This window comes from Lepidothrix coronata, unplaced genomic scaffold (genome assembly GCF_001604755.1).
Source record: "Lepidothrix coronata isolate B3197 unplaced genomic scaffold, Lepidothrix_coronata-1.0 Scaffold223, whole genome shotgun sequence".
Classification (NCBI taxonomy): Eukaryota; Metazoa; Chordata; class Aves; order Passeriformes; family Pipridae; genus Lepidothrix; species Lepidothrix coronata.
Window position 1 is genome coordinate 1062922 of NW_016690403.1, and position 13936 is coordinate 1076857.

The window sequence follows — 13936 nt, forward strand, 5'->3', positions numbered from 1 at the left end:
TCTACCATCCGTTGGTTTTTGCTCTGCCATTCAGAGTGCTGTGTAGCTTTGTAAGAAACAGAGGGAGAAATGAAGTCTTACAAACTTTCAGAAACCTTATGTCTGTGAACACGTCTATGCAAACATTGGCTGTTTTCCAAAGCTTTGAAGTTAGCCATGAAACATTTTTACAGAAATGCCAACCCATAAAAAGGCCAGCCCTTCATCTAATGGAATTTCCCTGTTCAAAACTCTCTCTCAGAATTAACAGAAATGAAGCACTGAATGTTCCCCACTCCAACCCATCTATGAGAATTAACTGAAGTGACGCATACAAATAACTTGACCAGGCGGCCAACATATAATTTTTGAAGCTCTTCTGCGGTTCTTTTAATAATTTAAATCCAGCAGTGTTTTAAAAAACAGAAAGCAGAATCTCATAATAGCGTGAGACAATCTCAGCTAAAAGTGTTGCTACCTGAACTATAATTAAGACACCAATTTCCTGTGATGTTCTAAAGCTGTTCTTTTCTCTTGCATTTGCACTAGCTTCCAAATCACTTCTGAGTACAAATTAAAGGCTTGTTTCCCCAGTACCTTACACTTTGCACAGTCACTTAAACATGCATAAAGAGAGCACTAATGGGTATAATTTCCCATTCACTTTGCACAGGTAGAAATGATTCCACAACCAGGAAGCAATGAAGGATCACACCCACTGTGCTGATTAAATCAGTTAACCACAGGGTACATTCCCCTGGCTATGCCCCACTAATTCCTTCTATTGAACCTTTGGGACTTAGGTCAGGACGTGTGCACAGATGGTTCCCCAAATCAGGAATTCACTTCCCCTACTGGCTTACAGAGCCAGAATCCTGGAATGCAAATCACTATATCACACATGTATATTAGGAGGAACTTAACAATTTCTGAAGTTCACATAGACTGCTTTGAGCCTGTGTAAAATAGGATGGAACAGGACTTAGAAATACATTTGTAAGGGCTTACTAAGGTCATGATCACTGAATACTGATGCATCCATCTCATTTTCAAAGTATCTCCTACTCTAGAAGTGACTTAAGATCCATGCACTCTCTCTGCGTGCAGCAGAGATTATTGCCACCAAAAGAAATACTCCAATTCCCTTTCAGAGTGACAGTCTGAGAATGCTGTGTCTCAAGTCAGAACCCTGCCCTACATCTCGTGATCTTCCAAACATAATTGGCAGGCATATACACTTAGGAGAAAACATGAGTATTTATACATGAGGATAAACATGACCTGGATAGCATTTTCCTGAGGGATTGCATTCTGGTTTAAATATATATCACCAAAGAAACCGAATAACTCGGTATTGTATCTTCAGATGACAAAGACTGTGTCTATTGCCTCTATAGGCACACAAGCACTGATATAGAGGAATAGGTATATGATAAAGATTGAGGAATAGGAGAAATACAGATATTCGGAGAGAAAAAAGGTCTAAATATATTAAGGATGAGTTATTATGCTCTTCAGTGTAATAAGATTATTTTTTCCAGGGAAATTTTGTATTTCTTTAAAGATTGAAAATTACCTAGGTATTATTTTCCAGACATATGTAGCAGTTAACATGGACCGTAGGACTGTAAGGTCTCTGGTGAAAGGCTAAGTAATCCAAAATCTCCTAATTATGGTGCCAAATGTTAAGTCCTTAAGTATGTTGTCTTACAAAGATACTGCCGCATTGCATTATCATTCATTTCTAGAAAAATCCAAAAGTATATTAGTCCTCCAAAAGCAGTCTGGCAGTCTGAGAAGCTTTCTTGCTGCAGTAGACAATATTGGATAAACAAGAGCCAGAGCTCAGGGAAAGAGGATGAAGTAATAATGAAAAGATTATCAGTTTGTCAACTGAGGACTAACGAACGACACTGTGCTAAGGATCATCTCTAGCCAGTTTTTTGCTAAAATAATATCTTAGTTTGATAGCTTCATGCAGGCATCACATTAGGAGTGAAAAATCACCTGAGGCACAGAGATAATCTGAAAAAACCCAGAGAGTATTTAAGCTGGTTTTAGCTAAAGAGCTGAGAAGTCCATGAATGGAGTTGGAAAATAAACCAAATGTGCTTAAAAACAGGGCTGGGGCAAGATTGCATCATGAAAGGTGTGATTAAAGCAAAGTACTGTCAAGTGCATGTTCAACAGAGGAGTTAATGCATTTGACATTTTGGATGGATGTGTTATGACAACTGATACTAGTTCCTGAATTGCACATCTTTGGTCTTGCATTATTTTGTATGCTCAGAGTACTTTCCTTATTCAAAACCTCAGAAAACATGCTATAATATAATTCTAACATCACTTACATAAACTAGGCAATACCACCAAGACACTTCTCTGGAGCATCCCACCCTTTAGTCCTCTTTTCCCTGACTCATTACTGTCCCAGTTTTCCCCTGGCTAGCAATGGAGCACCACAGCTGTTCACTCACTCCCCAGTCACCAGCCCTCCCCAGCAGGGAGGAGAATCAGAAAGAAAAGGTAAATCTTGTGGGTTGAGATAAGAACAACATAATAATTGAAACAAAATATTATTATTATAAATATGTGAATAATGTTAATAATAATTGTAACAATAAGGGGAGAAAGAGTAACAGAACCCAGCAGAAACAAGTGATGCCACTGCAATTGCTCAGCAGCCAGTGCCTGATGCCAGCCCAGCCCTGGGCAGCGCCCAGCCAGCTCCCCCAGTCTGTGCTGGGCATGATGTTCCGTGGGGTGGAACATCCCTTTGGCCATCTGGGGCAGATCCCTGGCTCTGCACCCTCCCAGCCTTTTGTGTGATTACTCACCAGCAGAGCAGAGCATGACACTGGAAAGTCCTTAACTTGGGGTCAGCCCTGCTCAGCAAAACAAGCCTCAGTGTGTTATCACCAGCCTCGTGCTAAAACCAGAATACATCCTGTGCCAGCTCCTAAGAAGAAAATGCCCTCTGTCCCAGGTGAAACCAGAATGTATTACTTCAAGGCTAGAAGAGATAGTCAGTACATTACAGAATTACTGGCTTGCCTTGTCTTGGCAATTCTTAAATTCTATTTGTTATTCTCACTCTTACCTCAAAAAAAAAAAAATCATCAGTACATCTCACTTCCCAAAATCCCACCAAAGCAAGGTAAGATATTAACAAAACAACTCTCAGTGGTATTAATATTATTCCTTTCTTTAGTAAGGGTCTCTGGAACACTCCATAACACAACAGTGTCTGCAGCATCAGCAGGCTTTCAGATTAGAAAGCAAAATGTAGTTCACAAGAATTTCTGCATCCTTGAATGACTTTTTGGACTGGTCACCTCCAGAGTGCCTGGCAAGTTAGAGTTGACACTGAAGTTTTCACTTACCCTGATTTAACTTCTCCATTAGTAGAAACCTTAAAGTTCATATAAAATATATATGGTCTCTTATTTCCTTGTGCTTTCAGTAAAACATTTCCAATGCATAAGAAATAAGATCTGCCAGAATAATGCTGCAGACTTTGTCTATAAATATCAGAGGCTGACACAGAGTTTCCTATGGATATCATTCTGGAGTGGTTTGAATTTTTTTTACACATATGTCATTAGGAAGTCTTTGCACAAAGGAAGGTGCAACATTTGTGAGGGTTGAACAATTACAATTGTTCAACAACTATACAACAATTACACCACTTTTTTAACTTTTTGGACATATTAGCAGAGATATGTTCTTTCCCAACATAACTGCTTCAGAAGCCCTGTATTTAAAAAAAAAAAAAAAGAGAAAAGAAAAGCAGAGGGAATTGTATTCTTATATTCCATTAGATATAAACCACCTGGAGTGTCTCCAGTTTCTGTAGCAAATGCTCTGGGACAGGTCACTGTTGTTCCTGTATGGATATGAATTGTCCTCTGATGTGCTGCTTTGAGATGACAGAGAATTCAGTAGAGTTTCACTGCTGGTGAACAGCCAAGGGCTTTACAAGTTAATGTTTTAAAAGGTCTTACACATGAAATTAAAATAATGCATACAATATTGTAAAAATATTATTGTAATAGTTTACTCCTCACGTTAAGGGAAAAATCCAGACAAGTGTCCATGGACAGCAGATGGTCCCCACCAAGCTTTCTAAAGAACCAAACAAAAAACCACTGTATGTGAAACAGTCTATAAATTAAAGGGCTGAGGCCACTCCCCCCCCGCACATCTCTCTATATTCATATGTTCTCCACATCTGTGTATATTCACATGTTCTCCACATCTGTGTATATTCACATGTTCTCCACATCTCTCTATATTCATATATTCTCCACATCTGTGTATATTTACATGTTCTTCACACCAGCCCTGGCTCTGCACACACAGTCTGACCAGGGACAGGGCTTTGCAGCCAGGCCTTGCTCTAGGTCGTCTCCATTTATCTTTCTCAGCACAGGTGCCAAGTTTTGGATTTGTCTCTAATACCTGTAAGAAAGTGCTGGCTTGTGTAGTGGATTCTGCTATTTTCTGTTCTTTTGAACACAAGGCAGGAGTGCTAGAACTACCAAAACAGTAGTTTGTTTTTGGGGTTTTTTTCCACAAAAAGAACTGTCCAAGTGCAGGACAAACCAGAGAGAGTAGTTACCTGGGATCTTAGACATCCTTCAGCTACTCCAAAAGGCTTCAGAAAAAAACAATAACAGACATAAAACATCTGATTTTAAAATTTCAGTTCTGAGCTAATCTTTTGTACCTTTTTATGTTCTTATATATGTTTGGGTTTATATTTCACCTCTTACTTTTGGTAATTTTTTGTCCCATTAAAGTTATATAAAAGTGAGCATGAAAACAGCTTCTCCTTAAAAATGTTTGCATGGAAGTAATACAGTTACTGTTTAAAAGGAGGTCTACCATAATATAGCAAAAAAGAAAAATTAAATACCAATGCTAATAATAGTATATATGAGGGTGAGTAAATAAAAAGACAAGTCCCAAAACTGAAAAAATAATCACTTCTCAGGAAATTAATACATGATGAAGAGAGATCAAGAATGAGTCATATTGCAGTTTTATGGCTTCAGTTTTACAGTGCTTCTGATGAGTGGTGGTTTCTTATTTTCAGGGTTTCTCGGTATATGAAGGACCTATACATATGATGCAAACTTATCTATGAACTAAGGGGGTAATAAGACTAAAGTTATTAAAATTGGTTGCTCCTATTCAGCCATATCTCCTTGTAAACCATATGTATAAAATTTGCCTTTTTTGTGGTTTTGGTCGAGTTATAATATAACTAATTTAAAACCAGTTAATCCCAGGAATATGGACATTCAATTTTAAAAAAATAACATAACAAAGAAGCACCAGCTGAAGACTGATCTCTGAAGTTTCTTCTGTGGTCAGGTTCAAAGGGATTATTCTGGGGGAAATTAAAATTTTAATTATGCCTGAAAAGATGGAGCTCAATGTTAACTAAAGGCACTGATCTAAGCAGAATACACATTAGCCACAGAGTCTCTTTGATAAGACTGGAAAACTATCTTATTCTAAATTTGCAAATCCTATCCTGTTTCCATGTGAGACTTCTCTGGGCTGCTTTTCACTGAATTGCAATGAAGTCTTTGTAGCCTGGGGTTCTGTAGTTCCTTTGCTATCAAGATTTCCCAGGAGTGCTGTAATCTGAAGTAAAGATGGGAACTAGGTTTGTTTTGGGGTTGGTTTTGTTTTGGATTGGTTTGGTTTTGCTTTTTTTTGTTTTGTTTTGTTGTTGGGTTGGGGGTTTCTTTGGCTTAGAAAAGAATACATCAAAAACTGAAGCTTTGCTGTATCCCTGAATCCAGATGGAATATACTTAATAATTTGAGAGAGGAAAAGAAACTGAAAAGAAAATCACAACCTATTGAATGGGAATGATGTGTTATGTACACCAGAGCAACTTACAGCCTGGTTTTAGGGAGCACGTAGGAAATGTGGGTGCAAATTATTTTAGAGGAGAAAATACAACAGAAAACCTTCAGGCAAATAAAAAATTAATTACTGACACAGCCTAGCCCTGAAGAATAGTTGACAACATGAATAACCTAGGGAGTACATGTGAAAGCATGCAACATTGAGAGCAGAGCTGGGTGTGCTCACAGGGCCAGCACAGGGCCTGCAGAGGATGGACCAGCACACACCAGAGGACTGGCCTGGGCAGCTGCAGGTTCTGAGGAGTGCCTTGGGTAGAAGGAACCTGTCACACTGTGCAAGGGAGGTTACCCTGGAAATCTTACAGTAAAGTCACCTAAATGGATCTGCAGGACTTTTTGCTTTCAGAGTGTGGAAAATCCACCAGGTCTTCATCCAGACCTGGGTTGAAGAAGATGTATGAATGGATTTGTTATCAGCATCTCTGGGAAATCAGTTACATATATATATATATACACACACCCCTCAACCCCCAGACATGGAATAGGAAAAGCCTAGCTATTAAATAGAAAATTTATGCTGGGTTTTTAACATATTTTATCTCACTATGCTTTTGTTTCACAGGAGACTACGTAGTCATGTCTGTTTTCTTTAACCTGAGCAGGAGAATGGGTTATTTCACTATTCAGACCTACATTCCCTGCACACTTATTGTTGTCTTATCCTGGGTCTCTTTCTGGATTAATAAGGACGCAGTTCCAGCCAGAACATCACTGGGTGAGTTGATTTTTTCCTGGTTTTATTCAGGTGTTATTATGTTTAACTGACACCTCTGCAGATCACCAGTTTGTAGATGTAAGAAAAGACACAATTTCACAAGAACTCTCCTTATTTAGAGGGATGTAGTGATTTCCAAGGAATAACACAGACAAGCCATATTTGCATCTCTTCCATTTTGCTGTGTCAGATTCTGAGTATTGTAGATTGTCAACAATAAAAGCTTTTGCATTTTTTCCGATTCCAGCAGTCCTTTTTCTACCCATCAAGGTACGGGGGAACATTGCTGGATTAGAGGCAGGGACATATTAGTTTCATTTATTCTCACCATGACTGGCAGCACAAATGAAGGAGAAGGAATTCACCTTTCTGGCTGCCTGTGTGCCATGGTGGTAACAAGGGGAGAATGTAGCACCCTGACTTCTGCTTTAGAGGCCAACAGTCAAATGTAGACTTCAGGCCAAAAAATCAACTGAATTCGGTGGTAATCAAAATCCTGTGCATGAAAATATGACATGCAATTAATCAGAATTAGAAATTTCTACACATTTAGCAACTGCTCCACAAATAAACAGAGACCAAATTAATCTTAATCTTGCTTGTGCAAAGGAGCTGTAGCCATAAGAATCAGCAAAGGAGAGACATTCAACTAGAGAAACTCAAACACATTTTCTACTTCTGCATTAAATCCACACAAGTGAGGATCATTTTAGTTTTTCCCTCTGCATTTTCATTTCTTCAGAGAACTACAGCACAGAGCATTGGAGTGCAAAATGAGGGACACAATCTTCATTCCAGATTCCCTTGAGAGAAACACAAGAATAGAGGAACAGTGGCTCCCATGGCAGAAAGTTTTAAGTATTTAACTGTCTTTTTCACATTCTCACTAAAAAGAGGTTATAAAATCTGCTTTAAAGAAGTAGAAAATTAATAAAGGCATTCAGATACACAAAACACTTATCCCTCTGTTGAGAATTAGTCTATTTGTACCACTAAAAAGGTAAAACCAATGGCATGAAATTTGCCATGTACAATGTGATGGATTTTAACTGTCCTAATGCATTTTTAATGTTCTTCACATCATAGTACAGGGAATAATGTTCTGAAAGGGAAAGGGGTGGTGAGGCATGTCACAGTGCTTCACAGTTAAAGACTCTTTCTAGCTCTGTTCAAGAGTTTGAGCACAAAACCTAATTTTTTAAATAAAAATCAAGGCTCTCTAGAAGTAAACTACAAAACCAAAATCCCAAATTAAATTTCTTAGAATCAGAATCCACCTAACTAAAATATTCTACGGAGCAGCACTGGCAGTGGTCATGCAAAAATATCTCATACCCCTGTTAATCCTCTAAGCTCTCACTGAATCCACATGCACTGCTGGGATGTACTGTTTAATATCTGTTTGAACTCCAGGCATACTTCAAAACCAGTCAGAGAGAGGTGATTGGCAAAATCAGTTTGTTACTTGAAGTATTAATACTTCTGTTGTTTTCTATCCATCTACCAGGTATTACAACTGTCCTGACAATGACCACCCTCAGTACAATTGCTCGTAAATCTCTTCCCAAGGTCTCCTATGTGACAGCAATGGATCTTTTTGTGTCAGTCTGCTTTATTTTTGTTTTCTCTGCACTTGTGGAATATGGAACTTTGCATTACTTTGTCAGCAATAGAAAGCCAAGCAAGGATAAAGACAAAAAGAAGAAAAACCCAGTATGTATCTTTTTTACCAGCAAGGCCTAAATTCAATTACTTTTTCTGAGAGAGCATTTGAATCTCTCTTTACAATTGTACTTTTTTTTCATACTTTGCTATTACATATATACTCTTCCTTTGTAATCATAGAAATGCAAACCTTCACCTTGAGAATGAAAAGCTCTTATATTACAGTTGTATGCATGCCAGAGAAACTAATTTCTTAGAATAAAGATGCTTTTAACCAAAGTGTTTGGCAAATCACAACTATGACCAAACCCATTATTTGTGCCATAGATAGAGTTCTTGCTGTGACTTTTATAGAAGCTTCTCAATTTCTCTGTCTTAGCATTAACAATATTCTATGCCATTAACTTATGTCCATATTATTGACATGACTCTCTTATTATCAGGACTACAGTTAAACTTTTATATTCAAACTGCAGTGTGTGCTTTTTCTAACCTCCCCTTAAGCATCTGTTTCCATTTTTTCCTTATCTTCTTTTTCTTGTATTTCTCACCTCCTTTACCTACTTCTCTTCCTTAGAAAGTGATTTGGCCAGTAGTTTATGATGATACATATGGATGCATGCTACCCAATAATAAAAAAATTAAAACAACAATTAAAAAAAAATCCTGGAAGCACCCTCAGTAGATACTTGGGCTTTTGCCCAAACAGGGAAAAAAGTGTTGCTTATTTTGACCAGGACAGATTTCTCCTTGCCTTTGGCAACTGAACTGACAAATTTGTTGTCTAGAATCTCTAAAATAATTAGTTTAAAATCAGAGGGGGAAAAGTAGCATAATCATCTACGGGGAAAAAAAGTGACGAACAAGTGTTTTACATTAAAAGAGAGCATTTTCAAATCCATTTTAGGCATCCAGCAAAAAATAAAGTGATTTGGATTTGCTCTGCTAAAATATTCATGGACTTTTGAAGATATTCCTTTTAGTTATAACACAGAGCATGAAAAGGATACAGAAAAAAACAATTAAAGAACCTTTTACTGCAGATTATTCCTTTAATTCCAACTTTAAAAGCAGTTGAGGTGTAGACTGTAAAAAACCAAAATAAAATGATGAAGTGTCCTGTCTTAGGTGGAAATAAAACATGTCTCCGTGCATGTGTGTCTTATGCAGTCAGGTAAAGGGACAAAATCTAAATACCTCAGATTTAGCTGTGACCCTTTAAAGTGTCCATATAGGGGCTGATTACTTGTTCTTTACATTGCTTATGTGTGAGCTTCGGGGAAGAACAGAGCTAGAAATGTTTGCCTGGATCCTAATCACAGAGCCTAAAAAACTTAAAATAACTCTATAAGTCTACTCTGTTCGGGTCACAGTCTGCAGGTAAAAAGACTTCTTTCTCAATAGTGGTTCTATAAACTGTGAATGGTCTCCTTCAAAACAGTTCAGCATAACAGACTGGAACCTCCTCAGGATGTGAAAATCTAAAGGTTGATGTCTTATGTCCTTGGCCCAGCTATAGCTACAAGACAGTGACAAGTCAAAGATGTGGGGGTTTTATGCTAAAGATACTTGTTTCAATTGCTGTTATCCCAACCTTTCTGTAACTCTAGTTCTTTAGACTTACTATGTTTTAGAAACATATTTTTAATTTACATTATTTTTGTCTCTTTCTTTCTTTTCTTTCTTTCTTTAATTTAAAACAAAACCCTCTGATTCTCTTTTCTGTCTACAAAATGAAAGCTTCTTCGGATGTTTTCCTTCAAGGTATAATGTTTTTTGGAATGGAAATTCACTGCATGCGACTGCTGAATTTAACTGTTAGAACTTAGATGAGAGTGGTGTTTTGTTGGGTTTTTTTATTAATGAGGCATCTACTAAGCCTCATTCTACTAAGCATTCTACTCAAGGTACTTCCTAATTAAGTAGAATGGTTACATATTTCTAAACAAATTGTAGAGTTGATTCAGCAGCCCAAATACTGATTCACTATGGTTCTGAACTTACCAAAATTCAAGAATGACCAACATTATTGGATCACATGAATTAAGAGAGTTTAATGTTAAAACATTTCTGCTCCTCTCTTTCTCAATTTGCCATGGGATCCAATAGCACCAGCTACCCTACAATCCTGCCATGTACACCCTTTTAGAACTCAACTCTGACTCTGACTTTTTAACCTTCGTGATACTTCACTCCAAATTATAAAACCAAATCTGTTCCCATGTTGACCTGAACAAAATTCAGTGTTATCATCAATTATTCAAATGATGATCCTTATGCAAAAAAATTCGGGGTTTTGAAAGGGTTTAAGATGCATATAGATTTTTAATGTCGTCCCTGGATCAACACACTCTTAGCAAATTAGCAAATATATCTAGCTGTGTTCTACATCTAAAACCTATCTCCATTCAGAAATGCAGAGATTTTATTTAAAAAAAGGAAAAAAAAAGAAATTACATCAAATAAACCCAAGAAATTTACATACTTATAGAATGGAATTGTTATTTTCCCTAATAACTATCAGCAGAAAATTTCAATGCCTGTCATGCTAGTGTTCACCAAGTGCTCAGATGTGTTTACATGCTTAACTTGCTCAACTGATACTAAATATATATGTGTGTGTAGATATATATGTTCAGCTACTATATAAAATTTGGAATATATTGAACTGTCTAGGTGGTGAACATTAATAGGTGGTGAACTGCATATATTCAAATAATTGGAGAGCTTTACAAAGATTCTCCTAACCCTATTCAAAAGGCCCAGTTTTTTCCTTTATTTCTTGTGTATATGTATTTGCTCCTGACTCAACATAAACCAACTCTATTAAAATCCTGCATTTCCAAATAATTAATCTCCTTCCACATCCAATACACAAATTGTCTTCAGATATCAAGCAGCTATGTAAATATAAACCAAAAAAGAAATTCAAAATACCATCAAATTACATTCCTGGATGTTTCATTTAACCTCTAACATTTACTTAGTCTGGCTTTGAAGTCAATTGCCCACAGCTGTTAACTTTATTGATTCGTGCTGCTTCCTTGTAAAGTTGAAGTGTGTGATGCAAGTGACTTTAATAAGTTCAAGGCAGTATCACCATTAGAGCCCCTCAGCATCCCCGTGCCCACACAGACCACCATGCCCATGCTGCCCATTAATGCCCCTCTCCCAGTCGCTCTGGTGACAATAACAGATCCTTCTTTCTGCTGCTCCACCTTAGGCACCTACTATTGACATCCGCCCCCGGTCAGCTACTATTCAAATGAACAATGCCACACACCTGCAAGAAAGGGATGAAGAATATGGGTATGAGTGTCTGGATGGCAAGGACTGTGCCAGTTTTTTTTGCTGCTTCGAGGATTGCCGGACGGGCGCGTGGCGGCACGGCCGGATACACATCCGCATCGCCAAAATGGACTCCTACGCACGCATCTTCTTCCCCACTGCCTTCTGCCTCTTCAACCTGGTCTACTGGGTATCGTATCTTTACCTTTAAAGGCAGGAGGAAATCAGTGATATGAGCCTTACTCACTGAATTTCTTAGAGAGATGGTTTCCTAAATTCACTTGAAGTATTTATGATGCGCTTTATAGTGGTCTGAATTCTTTAGTGCCATAATCCCGTAAATATCAGTCATACCATTTGTCCAAAAATCACCATCTGGTTATTGTGAATTGTATGTCCATTCCACATGCCAAAAATAATTTGAAAATAAAATCATTTGGACAGGCAATATACAGCTACACCCACTGGAATAGAGAGAAACGGGGAGCACAGCAACACCACTCAACAGCTGGTACTGCAGTTTCAAACAGGAGAGGGAGAGAGAGGGGGGAGATAAAGTGCTGTACAGTCGGCTAACATTAGCTATAATTATGCTATAGCTTTATTCTCTGTGGGCTTTTCTTTTTGGAAGAGTCATCTCTCACTTTGAATAGGTATTATTAAGCTAGGAAAGTTAAATTCTACTCCCACCAAGATGAAAATGCCATCCCTTTAAGAGCACATGTACAATGCTGTAAATATTTCAATACCTTGTAGTACATAAAGTCTAGTGCATGCATCTTTTGGGGGCCAAAATAAATGAGAAAAGGTACCATAAAGTTTTGTCTTTTATTTTGTGTCTCTGGATGTGCTATTGTAATTGAAATGTGGACAGAACTTTTTTTTTTCTTGAAAAATTGCCCCTTTCCCTCATGCATGGAAGATCCAAGCAGACAGCACTTTCATGTAAGACATTAGAGAAGCCTTAAGGATTCAAATAAATAACATGTAGACAAACCTGTATGGCCAATATAATAGCTCATAAAGTGTAATGTATGTGTCTGCTGCAGTTGTAGCCTTCATTTGCCATTGATATTTCAGCTGTATCTCCAGTAATTATACATTGCAAGATCAGCTTCCGAATTTAATCCATGTGCTTCTATTGTTCTTCTCCTATGTTGAGCTCTCCTTTTTTCCTTACACAAGTGTTTGTGGGGGTCTTTTGTTCTTTAAACCAATCCAGGAAATAGCTTTTATTCTACATGTTATTTTTACATAAGAGCTTCAAGTTAATTTTGAAACATTAGACTTTGTATTATATATACACAAACAGTTCTCTGCCCGTTCATGTCCTTGATCAGCAATAGTTGTTGTCAGTGCTGCTTTCACTCGGTGAGTACCTTTACTAAAACCAACCTTGCCCGTGGCTGGCACACAGTTTATAGACAGCCTTGAAAATTAAAGGGAACAAAAGGGTGTCTTGGCTACTAAATCACATGTATGCAGTTATGTGCATTTAAAACCTTCAACCCACCTGGGTGAATCCTGAAAACCATTTATCCACTGGTTTTCAGAACCTGTATGATTCTCAATTATGCAACCTTAAGCACATGTAAATAAGACTGACCTTTTTTTTTTTTACTTGTAAAATGTCACCTCCAGGAAAGTGGGCTTGCAGCTTGAAAAGGGAGATCTATAATCTATCATTACAGAATTACTACTAGGTAAAATGGAGGAAAAGGAAAGTTTTCCAATGTTTGTATAGTTTTGAAAATAAAAATGTATAAAAAAGGAATATCTCTATCATCGATTGCTCCTTGTCCAATGTATTTGAAAAAATTTTAATAAAGGAATTGCACACACCTGTGGACTTTTTCAATAAAACTGCTGCACTCAATTCCAGTATTCCTGTGATTAGTTTGTTAAAAGCATGCTTTGAGAACTAGACTGCTGGACTAGTTTGATTCATCAGATGCCTAAATATAAGTGATTATAATCCTCATAATCCTCTGCATTGTCTCATTTTGTAGTCAAATGGATTACTCACATAATTTTCAAGGATTAAGATTAAATCTTTTGAAGGTTATCTTATTCTTAAATGATAATAATAACAAAAGTATTTAAAAATCACTGAATTGGAAGTACTCTAATGAAGAGAGAGAACCTTTCTTTATCTACTTAGAGTCTCCACTACTTGAATGTGTGTCAATCATCTTTCACATGGAAATGTGTTTCAGCTGGTGGCAGACAGATCTTTAATTTTTTTTCCCAACAGTCAGTGATTTATCAGCTTTCTGTTAGTTCCTTGCAGTCAATAAGTGTGACTGATGCCATAGATTTAACATTTTAATTTTTACCTGGATTT

General features: G+C 37.4%; 1 protein-coding gene across 3 annotated transcripts in view; it reads left to right on the forward strand.

The window, feature by feature from the left end:
• The window catches only part of GABRG2 (gamma-aminobutyric acid type A receptor gamma2 subunit), a 60496-nt gene extending 47028 nt beyond the window's left edge, over window positions 1-13468 (forward strand). For 2 of the 3 annotated variants that reach the window (XM_017833870.1, XM_017833871.1), the window contains 4 exons: window positions 6487-6639; window positions 8147-8352; window positions 10045-10068; window positions 11528-13468. In XM_017833870.1, coding sequence (XP_017689359.1) covers window positions 6487-6639; window positions 8147-8352; window positions 10045-10068; window positions 11528-11803 — 659 coding nt within the window. In that variant the 3' untranslated portion in view covers window positions 11804-13468. The remainder of the gene's footprint in view (window positions 1-6486; window positions 6640-8146; window positions 8353-10044; window positions 10069-11527) is intronic. The other variant, XM_017833872.1, reaches the window with a different exon arrangement.
• The last annotated feature ends 468 nt before the right edge of the window (window positions 13469-13936 follow it).